The sequence below is a fragment of the Chrysemys picta genome, chromosome 12 (genome assembly GCF_011386835.1).
Source record: "Chrysemys picta bellii isolate R12L10 chromosome 12, ASM1138683v2, whole genome shotgun sequence".
Taxonomy (NCBI): domain Eukaryota; kingdom Metazoa; phylum Chordata; order Testudines; family Emydidae; genus Chrysemys; species Chrysemys picta.
The window spans coordinates 42,599,841-42,621,298 of record NC_088802.1 but is presented as its reverse complement, the minus strand read 5'-3'; the positions used below and the strand labels follow the sequence as shown (position 1 = coordinate 42,621,298).

The following is a 21,458-nucleotide window of genomic DNA, read 5'->3' as shown; positions in this document are numbered from 1 at the left end:
GAAGGAGGCAGATTCTCCCACCCCTTTCAGCCCTCATGGGCAGTACAGAACACTAACAAAAGTGAACCACCAGGATCCCATGGATTGACAGGCTCCGGACAGAGGACCTCTGAGGACTAAAGGTAGGTAGACAACAGAACAACCCCCCCGTGCTGGGAAGTCTTGGCTCAGCACAGGGGGACAATCCTCTACTCACAAGAAGAGTTCCAGGGGATTTTTAATGGCAATGCAAAGATCCTAGTCCGCAATAATCAGAGCATGTAAAGTACTTACCTTACTGCAGCACAAAAGGCTGCCATGACTGGGATGCCACCATGCTCTTCTGGCGCATCGGGGGTGTTGAAAGCCACGACTTAGCAAAATCACACATGCTGCTGCAGCTCAAGCAACAAGGGCACCGGTAAAAGCAGAAATGTCTGAGACGCTGCACAGCTAACGCATTGTCTGCTTTACACCACCCCTCAAACACTAACTGGAGCTAGAGCTGCTGGAAACTCAGGCTCGCTGACAGTGGAGGCTGCTCTTCGAGGTCTGCACAGAGACTCCAGCTAACTACTTCTAGGGGAGGAGAAGAATCGTGTGGTCCAAACGCTATTGCCCATTCCTAGCCACCAGCTCCTACCATTCAGTTCATCGGTTGTTCAAGGGACAAGCGACTCTGCTTTTACCCAGGCGTTCACAGTGTAACGCTCCGTGCGTGCTCAGGAAGGTAACCAGGAGCAGCAGAGCGCATCACAGGTAATGAAACAGCAGGAACGAGGCAGAGAGAGCCCATCGCAACGGTGACGTTCAGTTTATTGTCAGTTTACCATGCACCCTTCGGGAACATATAAAAGCCCGGTTTCCCCGAGCACAAGCTATTCAGAAGCCTGTTCCATTCCTGGCTTCTAAGATTGCAGGTTGATCCAGCAGCATTAATGCCAGCCAGGCCAATCTCTTCCCTAGGCATAGAGCAACGGCAGAGCCCCACAAAAACTACATGTGAAAGACAATCCTGGGCACAGTAGGTTCATGTTACGACTCACCGACTCCCACCAGTTCAGGCCCTCGCATAAATATAGCAGCAGATGCACCACAGCTACTGGGTCTACAAGTGCCACAGCAGCGGGTGGGTAATTGGCTGTACCAGCAGCAGCATCCTCTGTCCTAAGTCCCTGGTTTAGGCACAGTGAGGGGATATGGCTTCCAGGGGCTATAAGCAAATACTAGGGAAGTGCATCAACTTTGGTGTTGCCCCCTTATAATGCACAACCAAGGGTGGGTGTGTGTGTGAGAGAGCTGCCAGTCTGTCCAGGCTACGGCACTATTGCCCACGCCGGTTAAACAGCACACACAGCTGGCCCGAGTAAAACCAAAATTCAAGGTGGTTTTAAAAAAAAAAAAAAAAGCCTGCAGGGGGTCCCCAGCTTTGGGAAAGGAGACGCTGCACGTCCCATCGTCTAAACCGAAACATTTTTTCAAAATAAATGTCCCCTCTAGGAACTTAACCGTCAGCTCCCATCAACAAACCCTGAGCGAAGCGTGGGCATTTGAATGTGTTTTCAGCGTAAGGCTTCTATTGGTAACATTTAAATAAAAAGGCAAGGGAGGAGGGCAAGGAGGGGTGGGTGGGGAGGATCAGAGACACTTGTGGGGAGCAGCAGGATTCATACCCAACTTGGAATCAGAGTCTGCAATTCTCAGCCGGCAGCAGCAGCGGGATGCATCGCAGCACAGCTGAGAGAGGCCACAGAGCTATGCAGCATTGGCAGACACCAGACCTCTTAGCAAGGGCTATTGAAGGACTTCATCGTCCCTTAGGCACCAGAGGAGCTCCGGAGACAAATTCCCAGGGATCACCTCCCTAGAGATGTTCTCAAGGCCACACCCGTGGCACAGATGCCATGGAGAACAAGCAGTAACATGAATGGAAAACTCCCCTGTGTCTCCGTGAGCCTTCAATTCCACCGACTGCAGCAGGGAATGGACATAGCTGGAGAACCGATATCATCTTTCCGAGCTGGGCAGCGCTTGCCAGTCTGTCTCATTTTCACACCTGACTCGGGTTTTGAAAAACTCCTTGATGAGTCTCTGTGCTTCTTCTTTCACTGCAAAGAGAGGGGACATCCCCTTTGAGGAGACAAGCAGAGTCTGCAGCCCCTCCTCCTGCAGGTCATTGACCCATTTAGCACTAGTATATCCCCAGCTGTCTACATGATACCACTCCACAGCCACATCCCCCCACCACGTGGCGACTCACCAGCCTTGCGGACGGGATTCTTTTCCTCAGTCAGTAAGTGGGAGAGGTGTCGGGCAAATCCCTTGAACAGTTCCTGCAGGGTAGAGAAATCAAAGCGCAGAGCGAAGGTTACCCCTGGCTGCATCACCCTCTCATCACACAATCTGTGTAGGTTTGCATGCCTCTGCACAGCCTCTAGCACCATCGGGCCGTAACAGAAACAACTGTTCTTTGTATTACAGTGGTGCTTACCAGTCACAAGAGAGATCGGGGCCCCGTTGTGCTAGGCACTGTATGTACGTGGAATCGCTCAGGGTAGAACAGCCAAGGGCTGAATTTGCTCTTAGTTCCTGGCTCAGTTTTTGCTTTTTAAAATCCAAAGTCAATAACTGGGATCCCCGTAGCACCATGGCAGTCACCACCCACCATTCCTCTCCAGAACGCGTCTCGCTTCTTGGGTCACTAAGGCAGATGGGGACACACCCTACCACCAAGGACCAGTGAGACCCTGTGGGTAAATTTGAACACCCACCAGCATCATGCACCCCTCTCCCCCTGTCCCAAACAGCCTTAGGAGACACAGCTTTGGTCTCCTCCTGATAGAGAAAGCTGCTGTCTGTGCCCTACCTTGGAAGCAAATTTACCACCCTTGTAGAAAGGGGTCAAGTATTTGACGACAATATCTGCTGTCTCTTTAAGGGACACGCCTTTGGTCGCTGGCTGGATGGTCTTGGTAGTTCCTTCTTTATCAACCTGTGACAAACTCGGATCAAAAGTCACCTTCTTCTTCACTGGGCCCATGCCTTTGCCCTCTGGTTGCGACAGGATGGAAGATGCTGTCGCCTGCAACCTCTTCGACGCAGGGCTCTCCAGATCCTAGACCAGCGCAAAGAGGAGCAGCCGTTCATGCAGCAGTTTCAGACTCCTAGGCCCAAGCTGCCATGTGAGGCAGAAGCATCCCCATGCCAGCCTGCAAGCTGCTCGCTTGCCATGCAGGAATACATTTAGCCAACTCAGTCCCCTGGAGACAGGCCCTGGGCTAGTCACGGGGAAGGTACGCGAGGCATTAATCTAAGCAGCCCCGCTGTCCCCATCACACAGGAAAAGGCCTTAGAAGAAATCCTGTGGGATTCGCCTCTCCAGGGATTGCTGTGTCTAAGTGCTTGGAGGAAAGAGGGATGGGGAAATCTTCTTGGATACCCCCTGGGGTGAACCTAGCTAGACGCTGCAGGAAACGAGGCCTGGGATAGATCCACAAGGGCAATCCGCTCTGCTTTTGAGTTAAACAGTTAGTGCCCCACTCCAATTCAGCCCAAGCATGGGGACGGTGCTGCAGCCAAGAGAACCAGGTCTCGGGGCTGTCACAGGTGTCAAACCCTGGGCTAGGGGCTGCAAGGCAGGGCGCTCAGCCCTTGCTGCACAATCACCCAGTACTGACTGGTCCATAGGGTCAGCTTTGGCGGCTGCCCTCAACTGATAAAGCATCACTTTGCTCTCTGTGACAGAGGGGTGGAGACACTCAGGACCCCACTTGCATCAGGCGACGGTGATTACAAGGTAGGTATCATCGGCTACCTCTCTGAGGGGGAAAGTGACACAGAGGTGAAGGGCTTGATTGCCAGATGTGCTAAGCGCCCGCAGCTTCCACAGATTTCAGTCAGAGCTGTGGGTGCTCAGCACCTCCGAGAACCATGCCAGAAGTGCCTTGCCTGAGTCACGCCGTGCATCAGCGGCAGAGCCGGGCCTAGATCCCAGGAGCGCAGGCTCCCACATAGCCCATATTGCTGGTTTCTGCTGGGATCGGGACTGGACTACACCTGGATAACGGATACTCCCAGGTGAGGTTTAGACCTGGCATGTCATTTCCATAGAGAAGCTGGGCACAAAGCTGAGCAGACAGAGGTGAGGAAAATGAAATTCATTAAGATCTCACCTCATCTGATCCTGGCCTCTTCCTGCCTTGCCGTTCCCCAGCGTAGGTGGTTTCGAGTTCTATACCAGCTTCGTCACAGCTGAGGATGGAGGGAAAGGACAAGATCATTTCTGCTGGTTTGATTATTCAAGACAGGGACTTGCTATGAGATGAAGACTTCACCAGGCTGATATTTAGCGAGTGGCAGAGATTTCAGTAAAGCGTGAACGAGACGCCCTGTCCAGACCAGCTCAGAGTTATAACACTGATTAAATACTATCATGGCAGCTCTCCATCAATGCAGCACAAAGGGCTGCCCGTGTAATTAGCTAACGAGACACTGCTGTGGGATGGCCTGGGCAAAGCAGGAAAGAATGGGGCAGGACCGCAGGAGCTCTCTCACCTTGGTTTTATCTGACCATCTAATCCTGCTTGTGTGGCTTCAGATCCAGGGTCGTGTTTCGACTTCAAGTCCTGACTTCTCTCAGTCAGTGCTTCCTCCATCTTCCTTGACTCATGGTCCTCCATCTGGGGTTGCCTGGCCGAAGCGCCTCCTGAGACACCTTCATTTTCCTGAGGTTCCTCTTTCTCTTGACATACTCTTTGAGAAAGAGACTGAGAGAGCTCACTCACAGGACAATCGTCTTCCTCTGCCGAGACACATCCTGAGGTTTTAAGCCCGGCTTTGGTGAGAGAGAAGAATTTGGAAATGTTCTGGGATTCTTTTCTGGCTGCTTCTGCTAGCAGCTGTTGCTTCTTGGTGAGCTTTGCCTTCTTGGTAGGGCTATCTGACAGGGCGGCATCTGCATCTGGGCTGGGTTGCTGTCCCTTCTTGTCATGGGCCTGTATTGCTTCCACAGCACTTTCGTGTACTGCTTTGGTCACCCTTTCTTTGCTCTTGACGACAGAGACCCTGATCTTTTCTAAATCACATTCGCCGTCACCTTGCCAGTTTGGACTATCCGCTTCCCTCTTCACAGGCGTCGCATCACTCTCCTCCTCTGTCTTCAGCAGTTCGGCAGCAGTCTGGAACAAGCTGGAACTCTTTCGAAACCCAGCTCCTATCCGTTTGGGTTTAAACTACAAAGAGAAGGGAAAGAGACAGAGGGAGGGCACTAGAGGGTTACAAAGGCATTGCCAAGGAAGTGGTCTCCCTGTTTACACACACACACACACACACACACACACACACACACACACACACACACACACACACACACACACACACACACACCCTCCCCACTGGGGGACACAAAATGGAGACTTGGTTCCTTCCATTACATGCACATGGTTTGTCACAGGAGCGTTATTCAGAAGTCAATGGAGATGGCTTAATTTTGACTTGTGAATTTACTGCTGGTGAAAGGTACTGTCTGTTAAGAGTTCAGGAAGGCAGTGGGTAGAGCCACCAACCTAACGGCCTGCCCCCTCAGGTGAGGGAGGGGCCACGTGACCCAGAAAAGTGATTCCCTGGAACCAAACAATGATAAACCTGGATGACAAAGGTGCAAAACCAAGGAACTGGATGGGCACACCGAGCAGAGAACACCAGACAATGCCCACTGCTCTGCAAAGGAGACCAAGGCATCAGTGGATACTACCCAGAGGCAAGAAATGCCCAGGGAATGGAAGAAGATCCCTTCAGTCACAGAGAGCCTCCCTGCCGAGTTTGGAATGGATGGCCATCTTGGCCAGAGCCAGGAGGAGGCTGATGAGATCTTGTGACATCATGGGGCCATGGATGGGATGGGTATATAGGAGATGTGGGGACAAACAGCCAGAACCTCAGCAGGAGGCTCTGGAGAAGCTGGGAGAGGGGCTGCACTAGGGCACGCTGCAGGCAGCTGTGTGTCAGGCTCTCCCTCTAGTGGCACAAGAGGCAGCTATTGGGGGCATCTATGAACCACACCAGCCATACGCCCTGGTTTACAGCAACGTGCAGGAGCTGCCAACGAATGTGAAAGAAGCCAGGTTCACAGCCCTGGTCAGCAGAGCTCCCCACAGCACAGGAAGCAGCCGGACGAATTTCCCCTCCCAAAGTGCTTCACCCTGACCCAGAGGAATCACCCCCCTGGGCTGAGGGATAGTTCAGTCCAGCCTTACACACTCTGACTTCCTGCAGCCTCTCTGCTGAGGCTGCCAACAAAGGTGCAGGCAGTTCCAAGAGTGGTTTCTGCAACGTGAGCACTTGTTCACTGTACTGAGCCCAGCCAACCCACTTCACAGAGCTACTGAAAAGCCATCAGATGGTAACAGCTTTCAGCCACCACCGCTCTGGATTGGATCCGGCAGCAGGAGAGGACAGGGATTAGTGATAGGTAACGAGCTACAGCGCTTAAACCAGCCAGTCCAGTGTCGCTGGATGGAGTCTGCCAAGGACTGCTAGGTCTAGTGTTGGGTCTGCCAGCTGTGTTGGTGCCACTCTGCAGCACACTCCTTTCAGGGAGCGCACACTGTCTAAAACCAGAAGCAGACACATCAGAGCAGTCATGGCTGCACAGTAAGGGGGACGGGGGTGGAGGAAAGCTGTAGCCCCAGAATACGGGGACGGGCAATATCCTTGGTTGAGCAATGACAAGTTAGATAGGAGGGGAGCCTCTTTGGCAAAATACAGTCTGAAAAGCAGGAGCTCCGGCATGACAAGGGGGTTGAGCTGTCCTCACCACAAGAGCACCATGTGCAGGAGGAGCAGGATGGGAGGGAAAACATTCCACCACAAACACTCAGCCAAGTGTGTTAAGCAACAAACCTTGCAAAGAACCATACCCCAAAACCCATTGTTCACCTTCTCCTCTTTGCCCAGCTTCACCTCAAGCACGTTATACAGCCTAGCCAAAAACTGCCTGGGCCGTTTTCTAGCTCAGGCATTCGGCGTTTTCATACAACCAGCTGGGCAGTTGTATGAACGGCCACAATACTTCCAGGCAATAGGCTCTGCAAGCCCGGTCATCGTTCCGTGCAGCAGCCACCTGTACTCACCGAATAGACTTGGGATGCAGGGAGAAAGTCATCTTCAGCTGAGGGTTCAGACTTCGTCCTGGGGCTGCTGCCGCCACCAGCTCCTGACCCAAATGCTGGATACAGCTCCCCTTCTTTCGAGGCTTTGTTGATCTCCGCTACCTTGGGTTGAAAGAGAAGAAGAACATCGCCCAATGGCGGAGTCTTTACGTCTCCCTCTTCCTCCCATGCATCGCAATCCTCACTGGCAAAGGGCAGGTCTCCACCAAGGGCTGCTCCTGCCTTATGGCCATGAATTACCCCAGGATGGCTCGAGCCAACTGCCTAGCCCAACTCAGGATATTTCTACCATGTAATGATGGTCCAGCCACAGGGTGATTGGAGCAACCCCCCACCCTTATTTTATTTTTAAGGCTGGGTTGCTCTCCGATGGCTGCAGATGTTTTGACAGATGTTCTGATCAACAGCTGGACTGCAGCCAACAGAGAGGAAGAATCCAATGAGATAAAAGCTCCTCCTGGAAGGGATACCAGGAAGAAACAGCCTGAGGGAGGTAAGCAGGGCAGAGCGAGAGCTGTAACACATGGCGGGAACGCGCCCCTTGAGTCTAACATGTACCATGCTCAAGGGCTATGGCAGTGGTGACACCAGGGACGGGAGGGAGCAGCTCCAGTTTCCCCCCCATCACCCCCCACCGCAAGCTCCTTACCTTCTTTAGTACAGTTGCCTTGTACAAGTTGGACATTTTACTGGTTCTGAAAGCCTCATACTCCATCTCCACGGCGCAGGCGTGAGGGTCTGACCTGCAACACACACTGTGGTCAGTTCAGGTAGGACACAGTTCTCCACTTGCGAGAGGAGTGCTCATGTTGGTGAAGAGTCTCCCGCAAGGGTCTGGGTTGGGAGAGGGCCGGTGCGGAAGCAGGGCTGGGATTTAAGCCCGAATGTGTAAAAACTGCAGGTGGTGGTCAAGGGGCTGTTTTAGTGCCTGGCAGGGGCACAGCAGATTTACTTCAAAAACATGGCTCTCTCCTCGCGCACATTTGGAGATTCTCTGGTTTGTGTGGGTCTGCATGGACCTTGTGTAGTACGCTATCCCCCTCTGGTGGGGCAAAGGGGAACAGCAAGCCCTGGAATCACCATAAAGGGAGCTGGTGGAACTAGCACCCAGGAGGCTCAGAGCACACTCAGAGGGGGGTTGGTGAATCTCCGTGGAGCTGAACTCAGCTGTGGGGCCCAGCAAGGGGATATGAATGGGGATGGAGGGAAGAGCGCTGTACGTCAGGCTTCTCGCAGAGCTCCAGAGGTGATTCACTCACTGACAAGGGTGACCATTGCACACAATGATCTTGCTCAGAGCAAGGAGAGCCCTGCTATCAGGACCTCTTCTCTCTATCCCTTCCTGTGCCTTGTTTAATACCCATGTCCTGTCGGGGCTGCCTTCTGGTTGCTGCTCAGAGCTTCTACCAACATCTTCAAGCAGTGTTCTCGGGCCTAAAACCAAAAGGAGAGAGAGGAGATCCTCTTGCAGGAATGGCATTGCCTTTCTCCTCCACCCCCTGAAGGGACAGGAAGGAGCAGGCAACACCTCTGGCCAGTCTCAGACAAGAGTTACTAGCGGGGGGGTGAGAATGCCGCACTGAATTCACGCAGGCCTTTCCTTACCTTGACCGTGAGTTTGGAGATTTTCTGGCTGGCGGGGTCTTTCAGGGGGCAGCCTGCATCTACCAGAGAAGTGACGTTTTAAAGAGACGCTCTCCACCCTTCCATTCCTTGCCATGCCACCCCACCACCCCACCACCCTTACCAGGCGGGGTGTTAGTACGGTATCTCTTGGAATTGCCCTCCCACCACGCCACCCACGGGCCATTACAAAGTTCCCCTTGAGCAGGGGGAAGGACAAGTTCAAGAACAGGAGGAAGCTGAGGTGAGATTTCACTGAGGTGGGTACGTCTGTGTCACAAGCACAAGACTTGCTGCTCGTCAAAGAGCTCTCAGTCCCAGCGAGCCCCTTTCAGGACCTTCAATTCTCAGAAAAAACAACCGCATTCAGGGCAAGATGGGGGGTAGGGAGGAGTTGAGCAGAGCAACATATTCTGTAGAGCAGTGGGTCTTACCCAGGGGTACGTGTACTCCGCGGGTACTTAGAGAGCTTCCAAGGGGTACATCAACTCCTCTAGATATTTGCCTAGTTTTACTAGAGGTTACATAAAAAGCACTAGCAAAGTCACACAAACTAAAATTTCACAGACAATGATTTGTTTATACTGCTCTAGATACGATACACTGAAATGCAAGTACAATATTTATATTCCAATTGATTTATTTTATAATTATATGGTAAAAATGAGAGTCAGCTATTGTTCAATAATAGTGTGCTGGAACATTTCTGTATTTTTGTGTCTGATTTTGTAAGTTTTTAAGTGAGGTGAAACTTGGGGGTACACAAGACAAATCAGACTCTTGAAAGGGGTACAGTAATCTGGAAAGGTTGAGAGCCACTGCTGTAGGGCACCCCTTTGGCCTGTAGCAATAATTCTGCCACTTGACAAAGCTCCAAACAGCACAGGTCAAAACAACAAAACCTCCCTCAGGTGCTCAGGTTTGACACAGTGGCCAGAACTGGGGTATTTAAATGTGGCACAAAATTAGAGAGGCCGAAAGCCCAGATCAAAAGGTGTTCCTCTGGGGCAGACTGTATCAGAAAGATGCAGTCTACATCTTGACCTGAACAATCTCAGATTTGGGCTTAGACCGACCTCTTCCAGCAAGGAGTTCCACAGCCAGGGACCCACTGCTCTGGTCCTGGTGCCCAACAGTTGGCGTGTGGGTCGATTCAGCTGTGTCCTCTTTGTGGAACATCCAGCCACAGGAGAGGATTAAGTTGCATTATTTGTTATTCCCAGATATTGGTGCTACATAAGGCAACCACAGTGTTCTCCTTCCCCATGGAACTCTCTCACTGATCGAGACCATCTGGTAAAACTATAAAGCAATGGAGAGATCTACCTGGAGGGACAAAGTCATCTTTTTCTGGTTCTTTGCCCTGCAGGAGAAGAGAGAGAGAGAGAGAGAGAGATCAAACGTTTCCATCATAAGCAACATATATGTAGGACTACAGAGAACACGAGAGAGCCTGTATGCAGCTCCAGTTACCTGTTCCAGGAAGGATGATGCCAAAACTCTAAGGGTGCGGGGAAGGCAGCAAAAAGGACAGGGGAGCAGGTAAGGGATGCAATGCAAAGGCCAGAGGGGCTGACTGAGGCCAGTCAAATATTAGATATGTTAAAGCAGACAGGATCCCCTTGACTAGAGTAGGGCAGGGGCCAGCTCGTAAAGAACGTCAAGGAGATTTTCTTCACATAAATGGGAAATGGGGAGGGGGATCAAAACCGTGTAGTAAAGCCATAAATTGGAACAATTTATAGACACCAGATCAAGCAGCAGCAAGGCACAAGGGTGGATGTAGCAACAGCTGCTATTAAGGAGCTGAGGACAACATGGGCACCAGTACTGCAGCAGTGATGCTAGTAGGAAATGCAGTTTAATGGTCAGAGCAGAAGACTAAGGACGTCTACATGAACAATTTGTTTGCAGCAAGCTGGGATGTGAATCTACTCCGCACTAGCCTGTCGCAGACAAACTGTCCACAGGGACCCTGCTGAAATGCATTAGCAGTTCATTAATGTGCTCTGATCTCATCCCATTTCAAAAAGCACTAGATCAAAGCGCATCAATGAACTGTTAATGCACATCAGCAGGGTCCACACAGCAGGCTAGTGTGGGACAGATTCACACCCCAGCTTGCTGCAAACTAACTGTTTGCATAGACGAGCCCTAGGAGATAGGACTGCTGGATTCTATTTCCAGCACTGCCACTGCTCACTGAGAGACCCTGGGCTAGTCACTTAACCTCTCTGTGCCTTATTACACCATGCTGCAGATGGGTCAGAGTCATGCTTACCTGTCCTCACAGTGGTGGGGTGAGGCTATATTCGTTCGTGTTAAAGCACTGAGATCTGGGGCTGAAAAGCTCCATAGGAGGATGAAGTATTATTATTATGATGCTAGAGGTTCAGAGGGTTAAATATAGGTGAGTCTACTGGTGGATTTCTGAGTTCATCCCCCTGCTCCAGTAATAGTCATTAATCCCCTGCGGGGAGACGGACATGGAGCACAGGAGTTGAGGGAGGGAGGGAAGGGGGAAGAATGAGGGGCAGATGGTGCCATTTCCCTGCACTGTTGGTTCTTATCTTGGCAGCCCTTTTTTATCGATCTGTACTGGGGTTTATCCTGCAGGGCACAGACATAGGCTGCTGTACTTTCCACTTCTTCCTGGAGCAGAAATGCAGGCTCCCCGTTTACCAGAGACTTGGTTACATCTATTAAATGTAACAAGCTAGTTCCCCTTATGCCAGTCTCCATTTACAAGAATCCCATCACTCCCCAAGATCCTTCCCCTTTTTCCATGCAATAAGTTGTAGAGGGACAGGAGCCATCAACAATCTTCATAAAACATCCTCCCTCGACTCTTCCCCTTACCAATGGAGGGATCTCCATCTGGAGATCGGTCCAGGGGCCGAGGGCCAACTGGAGATGCATCCACCATCCAGCCCTCTGCACCCCCAGCCTCTGGAGGAATCCTTAGAGGACTGAGGTTGTGCTAAGTTTTCTGCAGAGGTCACTGCGCACTGTGGAATGTTAATGGAAGCAGGAGGAATAGTCATGCGGCTCCTGAATTTGAGCAGATGGCTCTGACTTTTGGTGGAGCTCCAAGGTCCATGGGAGATCAGAGGGACTGAAGTGAGGGGTGGAAAACACCCCCAGACAGAATGGCTTCAGGACAAATTAGCTCAGGAAACCGTGGAGAGCTTTCCTCCTCTGAGCACCCCATTCCACAGGAAAACTGGCATGAGAGGATCTGGTCCAGAGTCTGGAGACGAGGCCTGTATATCTGAATTTAGTAAAACTAGAGAGGGCAATGCTAGCTCTCAGATTTACAGACTTCTGGTTTTTCATTTGCCAATATGTCGGTTGGTCACCCAGAGAGGCTTTATCTGTTACATCACTGATTGTCCTGCTGCTAGTCACAGGAAGCTGCTGTGTCTGCAGTAGAGGCAGGTACGCTGCACAGAGGCCAAAAGCCAGAAGCCCTCGGATCTCTTCGAGAAGGGATGTCAACTCACTTTACGCAGATTCATCTGCTTTTTGTAGAAGTTGTACCACTCCCGTTTCCGATTTTCCTCATTGGCTTCGTCCCCGCTCCCACGGTTTCCTTCGTCATACCTGGATGAGAAGGCAGGAGAGTTAGGAGAGGGATACAAATGCCTGCAGAGGGAGCAGTAGCTGGTCTAAAGGCCTTAGAAAACCTGAATCATATCAGGAAGGTGTTTTCTAATGGACTTTTATGACCACACCTTAGAGCTCAGTTCTGCCATCCTTACTCAAGTTGAGCAGTACTTCCTCAACTAAAAGTCCACTGAAATCAACAACAGTGAGTACGGTTGGCACAGCTGGGTCCTCAGTGACCACGACAGATTTGAACAGAAGGTACAGCCAAGCGGCACAAAATCAGTAAAGTAGGTAGCAAGCAGTGCCCTGTGTTAAAGCAATAGCCTTTGGAGTCCTGGGTTCAAATACAGTAACTCCTCACTTAATGTCGGCCCGGTTAACGTTCTTTCGTTGTTACGTTGTTGATCGATTAGAGACCAGGCTCGTTTAAAGTTGCTCCCTTATAACGTTGTTTGGCAGCCACCTGCTTTGTCCACTGCTTGCAGAAAGAGCAGCCTGTTGAGCTAGCTGGTGGGGGCTTGGAACCAGGGTGGACTGGCAGCCCCCCTCCCCCCATCAGCTCCCCACTCCCCTAAGTTCCCTGTGCTGCAGCCACCCAGCAGGCTATCAATTGCCAGGCAGTTCAGCTGTCCCTCCCCACACTGCCGTGAGCTGCTCCTGCCCTCTGCCTTGGAGCTGCTCCCAGGAGCCTCCTGCTTCCTGTGCAGGGGGTGGGGGGGAAAGAGGGGTGCTAATGTCAGAGTGCCCCCCTCCCCCCACTCCTGTACCACATCTCCACAGAGCACGGGGGGACACGACAGGGCTCAGGACGACAGGGCTCAGGACTGAGGGAGCTTCCTGGCAGCAGCTGCTGTCTCAACTTGCTGATCTACTTAAAAAGGCAATGTACTTAGAGTAGAGTCAGCATACTTAAAGGGGCAATGCACGTCTCTCTCACACACATAGTGTGTGTGTGTCTCTCTCTCTGCCATGCTGTCTCCCCTCCCTCCATTCGTGCTGACTTGTAGAGTGTGACGCTACATTACCAACAATGTGTTAACCCTTGAGGGCTCAGCCGAGTGCTAGTTCATCATTTAGCAGTAAGGCATTCCCTGGGAAATATCCACCTGCTTCCACCCTCTGACTCCTCCACCTCAACCCAGCTTCACAATCAGCACTGCTGTGTACAGTATTAAACTGATTGTTTAAAACTTAGAGAGAGAGAGAGAGAGAGAGAGAGAGAGAGAGAGAGAGAGAGAGAGAGAGAGAGAGAGTGTGTGTGTGTGTAAAAAAATATAGTCTTTTGTATGGCGAAATTTTTTCCCCTGGAACCTAACCCCCCCTTCCCCCCCATTTACATTAAATTCTTATGGGGAAATTGGATTAGCTTAACATCGTTTCACTCAAAGTCGCATTTTTCAGGAACAAACAACAACATTAAGCGAGGAGTTACTGTATAGCTCAGGGTCACTGGTCATTTGGCCTCATCCTACTGCCAGGGCCATCTGATGATTAAAGCTACCAATCTGGGTCAACCTGTGGAAGCAGAGGGCTGGAACGACAGTCAGTGCTGCAGATCATGACAGAGCTGCATAGGTAGAAGTGTGCAGAGACACTTGCACTATGTCTGACCGCATGATGGCTGTAACCCAGCAATGCTAACAGCCTTTTGCTTTCAAACACAAAATCCCCTTACAAAACAGGAGTTACACACTGGGGAAAAATTAATAATAATACCATCACCACCACCTCGCCACATGTCTCGAGCATCATCATCCAAGTGTGCTAAGCACTATATAGATTTAATCACACTTCCCAACACCCATCTCTGTTTTACAGGTAAGGGGAAAACGGAGATGCAGAGGTTAAGCAACTTGCCCTAGGTTAGTGAGTCAGTGCTAGGACTAGAATCCAGGAGAAGTCTGGAGCTAGCCACTTGATTAGTCTCTCTAAAGTCTAGTTCCTCTGTCTCCTAACCCAGATGCAAAATTTAGGCCAGTTCCTTGAATCAGTTACATTCTGTGGGACAATCATTTGTTCTAGATCATCTGAGGGCAGCTGCTGGCTCCCAGGGATATGAATCTGATTGAACCAGCCACAGTGTATGGAAAAAAGTCCCTGGTCTTGAGGCCATAAGTGACCAGAAAACACCACACAGAAATATCTGCTGAAATTAGGAGCAGCTGGGCTGGCAGCAGGGGGGGTCCAAAGAGGAGGAGCTCCACCCTCCCCAACAGAATGGGCCGCAGTCTCTGGGAGGCTCAGCAATCAAATCCGAACCTGCTAAAGCCTCCAGAGCCTCTCCTCCCTCCTTCGTATAGCTCTGGGTCATAGGCATCCCGAGAGGAACCTGTGGGTCCAATGCAGGTTCTGCTCCAGTTGTTGGTGCTCAGCTCCAGGGAATCCAGCTGCTTTTTCACTGCTCCTGGGTTCTTGCAGTAATCACAGCACTTGTTACAAGTGGGGGTGACATCTCCAAAGTACTTTGCTATGGCAGCATGGCGACATCTAGGAGACAAGAGAAAGAAGGGAACAGCGACATGCTGATGGGAGAACAATTACTGCAAGGGGGGGGAGGTAAAGTACGGGAGGCATGGAAGGGGTGAGAACATTCTGGAAAGATACGTAATACTGCAGATCAAATCTGCAACACCTGCAACGTGGGGTGGGGTGAAGGAAATCACCATAGCAAGGGCAACATGGGGCTGTCCCAAACTCATCTGTTTTGGACTTTTCAGGAGGGATTTTCAGAAGCTCTCAGTGTTGGCCTAACTCCCCCACTGAAGTCAAGGGGAGTTTTACACTGACCTCCATAAGAGCACAGTCAGGCCAACACCGGGCGCTTTTGAATACTCACTTTTTAAGGGCAGTGCCACTGCAAACAGACAGACAGCCCAAACCCCCAGGTTACACACACTGTTACCACACACCCCAATATGATGCACAAGCAGAAATTCAGCTGCCCTTACACTATGTGTATGGAGCGCTAAGTGGAAGGGAGAAATAAGCCTATTAGTTTATTCATACTCCAAATACTACTTTGTTCTCAGTTTCGGTCAGGGCGATGGCAAAGGCTGCTGAAACAATGGAAGAGCCAGAGACGACATGGCTGTGGACTAGCCAACACCTTACTACCCAGCTTAAGGTAAGTATGATTGAAAACCCACAAGTTTTACTATTGACTTTTGTCAGAGCAGAGCCACAAGATGCAGCCTTGAGTCAGTCTCACAGAGCGGCCCCTTAACTTGCACTAGTTCTGGTCTCTCGGATAAACATGTTCCATTTGATCAGTTTGGGGTTCTGAGATAAACGTGTATTTAGATCAGTTTTGCTGCACTGATTTTGGATAGGTCCATTGACAACACAATGGTGAGCGTCTCATTTATTTTACGTTACGGAAATCACGGTGGTAATTCAAAGGATGATAGGGTAGTTCTTTTACCCAGTTGGAGCCTCTCAGCACAGGCAGACACTTGCATTAGCGGGGCTTGAGTTAGTGTGCTAAAAATAGCAGTCTGGACGTTGCCGCTCTGCCGAAGACTAGGGCTAGCTACCTGAGTTCAGACCCCGGGGGTCAAGCCTGAGTTGCCACAATGTCCACACTGCTAGTTTTAGCATACTAGCTTGAGCCCAGCTAGCGCAAGTCTGTCTACCTGGGCTGGGATGCACAGTCCCAGCTAGACATACCCCTTCCAGGGGACAAAAGAGATGGCCAAATCTCCACGAGGATTCAACAGGCATGTTAGTGAGCAATGAAAGCCAGGCCATCTGCTCAGGCAATATTGCCCAACCAGTTATACTGAACTAGCAACCAGGCATGCCACACATGACTAGATTTTCCAGGGCAGACAGTTTAGCTCCTCAAGATGTGTGTATATTACAGTATTCCGATATATGCTCAGTCACTACAGGGACAAGAGAAACCCCCACATCCAAAAGCACCCCGTGCTTGAACTGGTGAAAGCATCATCTGATTTGGCTAGAGAGGGCGGAACCAGGCAGTCCTCTCTTCAGGTAGATGACGGGGAACGAGGACGTTTTTGAAACCTAGGATTGCAATAACTGAACAAGTGGGCCAGGGCTGATGGGAAAGGTGGGGACAAGGGGATTATTTAAAGAAAAAATTAAAAAGTGAAACAAGATCCATATCCAACATCAACTAGTTCCATTTTCCATGTATATTGTATCCCCTTGTCTTTTAGACTATAAGCTCTTAGCAAGTGTCTTGTCTTTAACATATCTGTAGAGTGTCTAGGACTTGAAGCCCTGAACAAATAGTGATGTAACTCCTACACAGAACAGAATTGATTTAAAAATACCCACTTTAAAAAAAATCACCTACTACAAAGCAAGCAAGCTCTACACGTGTATGAGAATGCGAAGTATGTTCTTAAGGGAAACTCTATATCCCTTGTAAGCCCATGCTTTCAGTTTGTCTTCAAATTGCTCCTAGATAGTACATAGGATCATATTAATATATATCATGATACATTTTAGAATAGACAAGTGATAGTAGGAGTGCTGAATATACACCCACAATATTTGAAATTAGGGCTATAGATTAAGTGCAGTTAACTCACGCAATTAACTAAAAAAAATGAATCATGATTAAAAAATGAATCATGATTAATCGCAGTTTTAATTGCATTGTTAAACAATAGAATACCAATTGAAATTATTAAATATTTTTGGATGCTTTTCTACATTTTCAAATATATTGATTTCAATTACAACACAGAATACAAAGTGTACACTTCCCCCTTTTTATTATTATTTTGATTATAAATATTTGCACTGTAAAAATGATAAATAAAAGAAACAGTATTTTTCAATTCACCGCATACAAGTACTGTAGTGTAATCTCTTTACCGTGAAGGGGCAATTTACAAATGTATATTTGTTACATATCTGCACTCAAAAACAAAACAATGCAAAACTTTAAAGCCTACAAGTCCATGCAGTCCAATCATTAAGACAAACAAGTTTGTTTACATTTACGGGAAATAATGCTGCCCATTTCTTATTTACAATGTCACCAGAAAGTGAGAACAGGCGTTCGCATGGGACTTTTGTAGCTGGCATTGCAAGGTATTTACGTGCCAGATATGCTAAACATTCATAGGCCCCTTCCTGCTTCAGCCACCATTCCAGGGGACATGATTTTATGCTGATGATACTCATTAAAAAAATAATGTGTTTATTAAATTTGTGACTGAACTCCTTGGGGGAGCATGGTATGTCTCCGGCTCTATTTTACCCGTATTCTGCCATATATTTCATGTTCTAGCAGTCTTGGATGATGACCCAGCACATGTTGTTCATTTTAAGAACACTTTCGCTGCAGATTTGACAAAACAAAAAGAAGGTACCAATGTGAGATTTCTAAAGATAGCTACAGCACTTGACTCAAGGTTTAAGAATCTGAAGTGCCTTCCAAAATCTGAGAGTCAAGGGGGTATGGAATATGCTTTCAGAAGTCGTAAAAGAGCAACACTACAGAACTCGAACAACCAAAAAAGAAAATCAACCTTGTGCTGGTGGCATCTGACTCTGATGATGAAAATGAACCTGTGTCGGTCCGCATTGCTTTGGATCGTTATCGAGCAGAACCCATCATCAGCATGGACGCATGTCCTCTGGAATCATGGTTGAAGCATGAAGGGACATACGAATCTTTAACGCATCTGGCATGTAAATATCTTGCGACATCAGCTACAACAGCATGAGAATGCCTGATGTCGCTTTCAGGTGACATTGTGAACAAGAAATGGGCAGCATTATCTCTTGCAGATGTAAACAAACTTGTTTGTCTGAGCGATTGGACTGAGTGGACTTGTAGGCTCTAAAGTTCTACATTGTTTTATTTTTTTAATGCAGTTTTTTTGTACATAATTCTACATTTGTAAGTTCAACTTTCATGATAAAGAGATTGCACTACAGTACTTGTATGAGATGAATTGAAAAATACTACTTATTTTGATTTTTTACAGTGCAAATATTTGTAATAAAAAATAAATATAAAGTGAGCACTGTACACTTTGTATTCTATGTTATAATTGAAATCAATATATTTGAAAATGTAGAAAACATCCAAAAATATTTAAATAAATAGTATTCTATTGTTTAACAGTGTGATTAATCGCGCGATCACTTTTTTGTAATCGCTTGACAGCCCTAATTTTATCACAAAGGAGTAACATATTAAGCTACACATTTTTAATAAGAAAAACAGGAATGGAACATTAGAACATGGGTACAACATAGATGTTGGAACCTTAATTTTTGTAATCCTGCATTTAATTTATTTGTTGTTCATAGAGAGCTGGAGGAAATCCAGATCTATCTGACTTCCAGAGCTCGCATGCCCTCCCATAAGCTACTCAAGACCTATTTGCAGGGCTTTCAAGTATCAACAGCAGGGTTTCAAGTTCCTTAAAAGCAAACAGTGCTCACTTAGGATACATCTACACTACAGCTGACAGCCTGTTTTGAGCTAGCACACTAAAATTAGTAGGGTAGCTGGGGGTAGCATGGGCAGTGACTGAGGCTAGATACCCAAGTACAAATCCGCCGGGATCCCCTAGATATGTACTCAAGTGGCTAGCCTATGTTGCTGCCCATGCTACCCCGGCTACGCAGCTATTTTCAGTGCATTAGCTTGAACAGAGCTAGCGTGTGTCTGTCTATTCTGCTAGGACAGTGGCTCTCAAACTTTTGTACTAGTGACCCCTTTCACATAGCAAGCCTCTGAGTGCGAGCCCCCCCCTTATACATTAAAAACATTTTTGTATATTTAACACCATTATAAATACTGGAGGCAAAGCGGGGTTTGGGGTGGAGGCTGACAGCTTGCGACCCCTCATGTAATAACCTTGTGAGCCCCAGTTTGAGAACCCCTGCGCTAGGAAGCACGCTCCCAGCTGCAGTGCAGACCTGCCCTTAGCTAGCTGGGAAGCAGTGACTAAGTGAAGTGCAGACAGACATTTTCTCAAGACACAATTTTCAAATAGCCATAACTTTGTTAAATCAAGCAGACACCAATCCTGAGTGAGGACTACATTTTTGCTACTTTCCTCATATACCTGCTTTTGCTAAATCTAAAAAAGTGTGATAGGGATTTTTTTAGAACAGGGAACATTTTCTCAAGTGCCTCACTTTCCCACACATCAACAACAGCTGCAGGGATTTTACTCAAAATCTTACGTGTTTTTTGTACTCGCATCCTGCTTACGAGCTTGAGTCACGGACCAGGACCCCACTGTGCTAGGTGCTGTACAAACACAGAACAAAAAGGATGCTCCCTGCCCCAGTGAGCATACAATTGAAGTACTTTAGTTCTTTTCTCCCCTCTCACACATGCACCACTTCTCTCTACTAGAGCCAGGCCATGGAAATGGATTAATGACTAACTGCTTATTATTGATTTGTATATAGCATCTGATGTATTGTGTCTAGCACATTTTAGACACATACAATATAATGATGATGATTAATTTATTTACGCAGCACTTGGGAAACAGAGAGAAAAGCGTATTTCAGATGCCTGGCTTGCTTTTGAATATCTAGCCCTTGGTGCCAAGTCTCATCTTAAAGTTGTAACTCCCCCAAACAGTTCACAACGTTGGGCCAAGTTCTGCTGTCAGTTACAAAGATGCAACTCCAGTGAACTTACTTCACAGGGCATCTGTGTAGCACAGCCGACTTGGGCTTGGCCTCTAACAGGCTCTGCAACTAAAACACCACAAATGTAAAAGACGACTATTCTATTCTTAAAGAGTTGGGCGGGACCATTTTCTCTTCTCTACCAAAAGCACTCCAGCTGGCTTGGCAGCTTCAGCAGCAAAATGGTCACAGAGGGAAAAGAGGAAAAGAAGTATTTCCTCCATTAGAAACTACCTTTTAAAGGCAGGTCTGAATGGGGACATCTACAAACAGGTGCATGGAAAGGGGGCGGGGGCCGGGGGTTAAGACCAGATTCCTGGCCAGAAGATGGCAAAGAATCTAGCAGAGTATCTGTTGGCTCCAGGCATTTCAAGCAGACTCTGTTAAGAGTCCATAATGACTGACTATTCATTAACTCTCTTGCAGCCCAGGGGGGTTGATTTACCAAGCAGAAAACACAGCCGAGAGCTGGTGAAGAAACTAAAGCAACAGGCTCCAAACAAGCTCAGTGCGAGTGTGTGTGCTGAAGTCAGAAGGAACACACTACTACCCAGGTAAGGGGATCGAGACAGTGAATTAATTGTACTATGAGCCCAGGTCACTGAAAGTTGAATAGGGGCTACTACAAAGATGGCTTTTATCCCCTGCAAAGCAGCACTGCTCATTCTGGTCCTGAATTCAGAGAAAGAGGTCTTTCACAAGCAGGGGAAAAAAGGAGACACATTTGAGTCTCTCCCGCTACCCTTCCAAAAGAATGGCAGGGTGCCGCAGGTCCTGCCACTGCAGCATCATTACAGAAATGTCAAAGGACTTCTGAGAGGCAGTTCTTTGTTTCTCAAAGAGAGAAAAAAGTGAAGGCATTATTCTCTCATTAGTCCGACACACACCACTCCTCTTGGAGTTAAGAGTGAAGCACATAATAGCGGCTGGTCATGCCTCCCTCCTTCCCCTCAGAGCTTTAGTGACAGGGTTAGGAGGGAGGGGAAGATGTTTGCATTTAACCCCCTAATACCAACAAACAAGATTTTGCCCTGGAATGCTGCAGCAAAGAACCGAGGAGCTCTGAAGCCACTGGTGTCCTGTTAACAGCCCAAACCTTAATGCTTCAGATGAAGGCAAAACAAATAAAATACAATAACTCCGCTATTTTACAAACACATTGGTAATTGAGTGGTTAACAAAATTGAAGAGTTCATTAAACTAAACATCTCAATTGCAGCAGGTACAGTGCATAAGTTGCAGTATGATGCACTGTACCACTTTCTTCTTCAAACCACTGCAAACACTTCCAATGCACTGAAGGAATCAGTGCGTGAAGGAATGACGACTTGTTCTTCAGAGACATCACTTGTGTTATGTGATCTGTTCCCATGGCTGCGAAGCCGGGTTTGTATAACTGGTTGTTCATAAGATTGGTGTTTGTAAAAAAAAAAAAAA

At 48.4% G+C, this 21,458-nt stretch overlaps 1 protein-coding gene across 16 annotated transcripts in view; it reads right to left on the bottom strand.

Moving 5' to 3' along the window:
• Positions 1–777: 777 nt before the first annotated feature.
• Positions 778–21,458, bottom strand: part of RECQL5 (RecQ like helicase 5) — a 57,303-nt gene continuing 36,622 nt past the window's right edge. For 12 of the 16 annotated variants that reach the window (XM_008163901.4, XM_065563444.1, XM_065563445.1 and 9 more), the window contains 12 exons: positions 14,640–14,867; positions 12,275–12,374; positions 10,098–10,134; positions 8,754–8,812; positions 8,509–8,582; positions 7,798–7,891; positions 7,110–7,250; positions 4,534–5,210; positions 4,152–4,230; positions 2,846–3,094; positions 2,240–2,312; positions 778–2,087 (listed from right to left, as the gene is read on the bottom strand). In XM_008163901.4, the coding sequence (XP_008162123.2) occupies positions 1,987–2,087; positions 2,240–2,312; positions 2,846–3,094; positions 4,152–4,230; positions 4,534–5,210; positions 7,110–7,250; positions 7,798–7,891; positions 8,509–8,582; positions 8,754–8,812; positions 10,098–10,134; positions 12,275–12,374; positions 14,640–14,867 (1,912 nt within the window). In that variant the 3' untranslated portion in view covers positions 778–1,986. Of the gene's footprint in view, positions 2,088–2,239; positions 2,313–2,845; positions 3,095–4,151; positions 4,231–4,533; positions 5,211–7,109; positions 7,251–7,797; positions 7,892–8,407; positions 8,583–8,753; positions 8,813–10,097; positions 10,135–12,274; positions 12,375–14,639; positions 14,868–21,458 lie in introns of those variants that run through there. The other 4 variants (XM_065563442.1, XM_042841120.2, XR_010591875.1 and 1 more) reach the window with 3 other exon arrangements.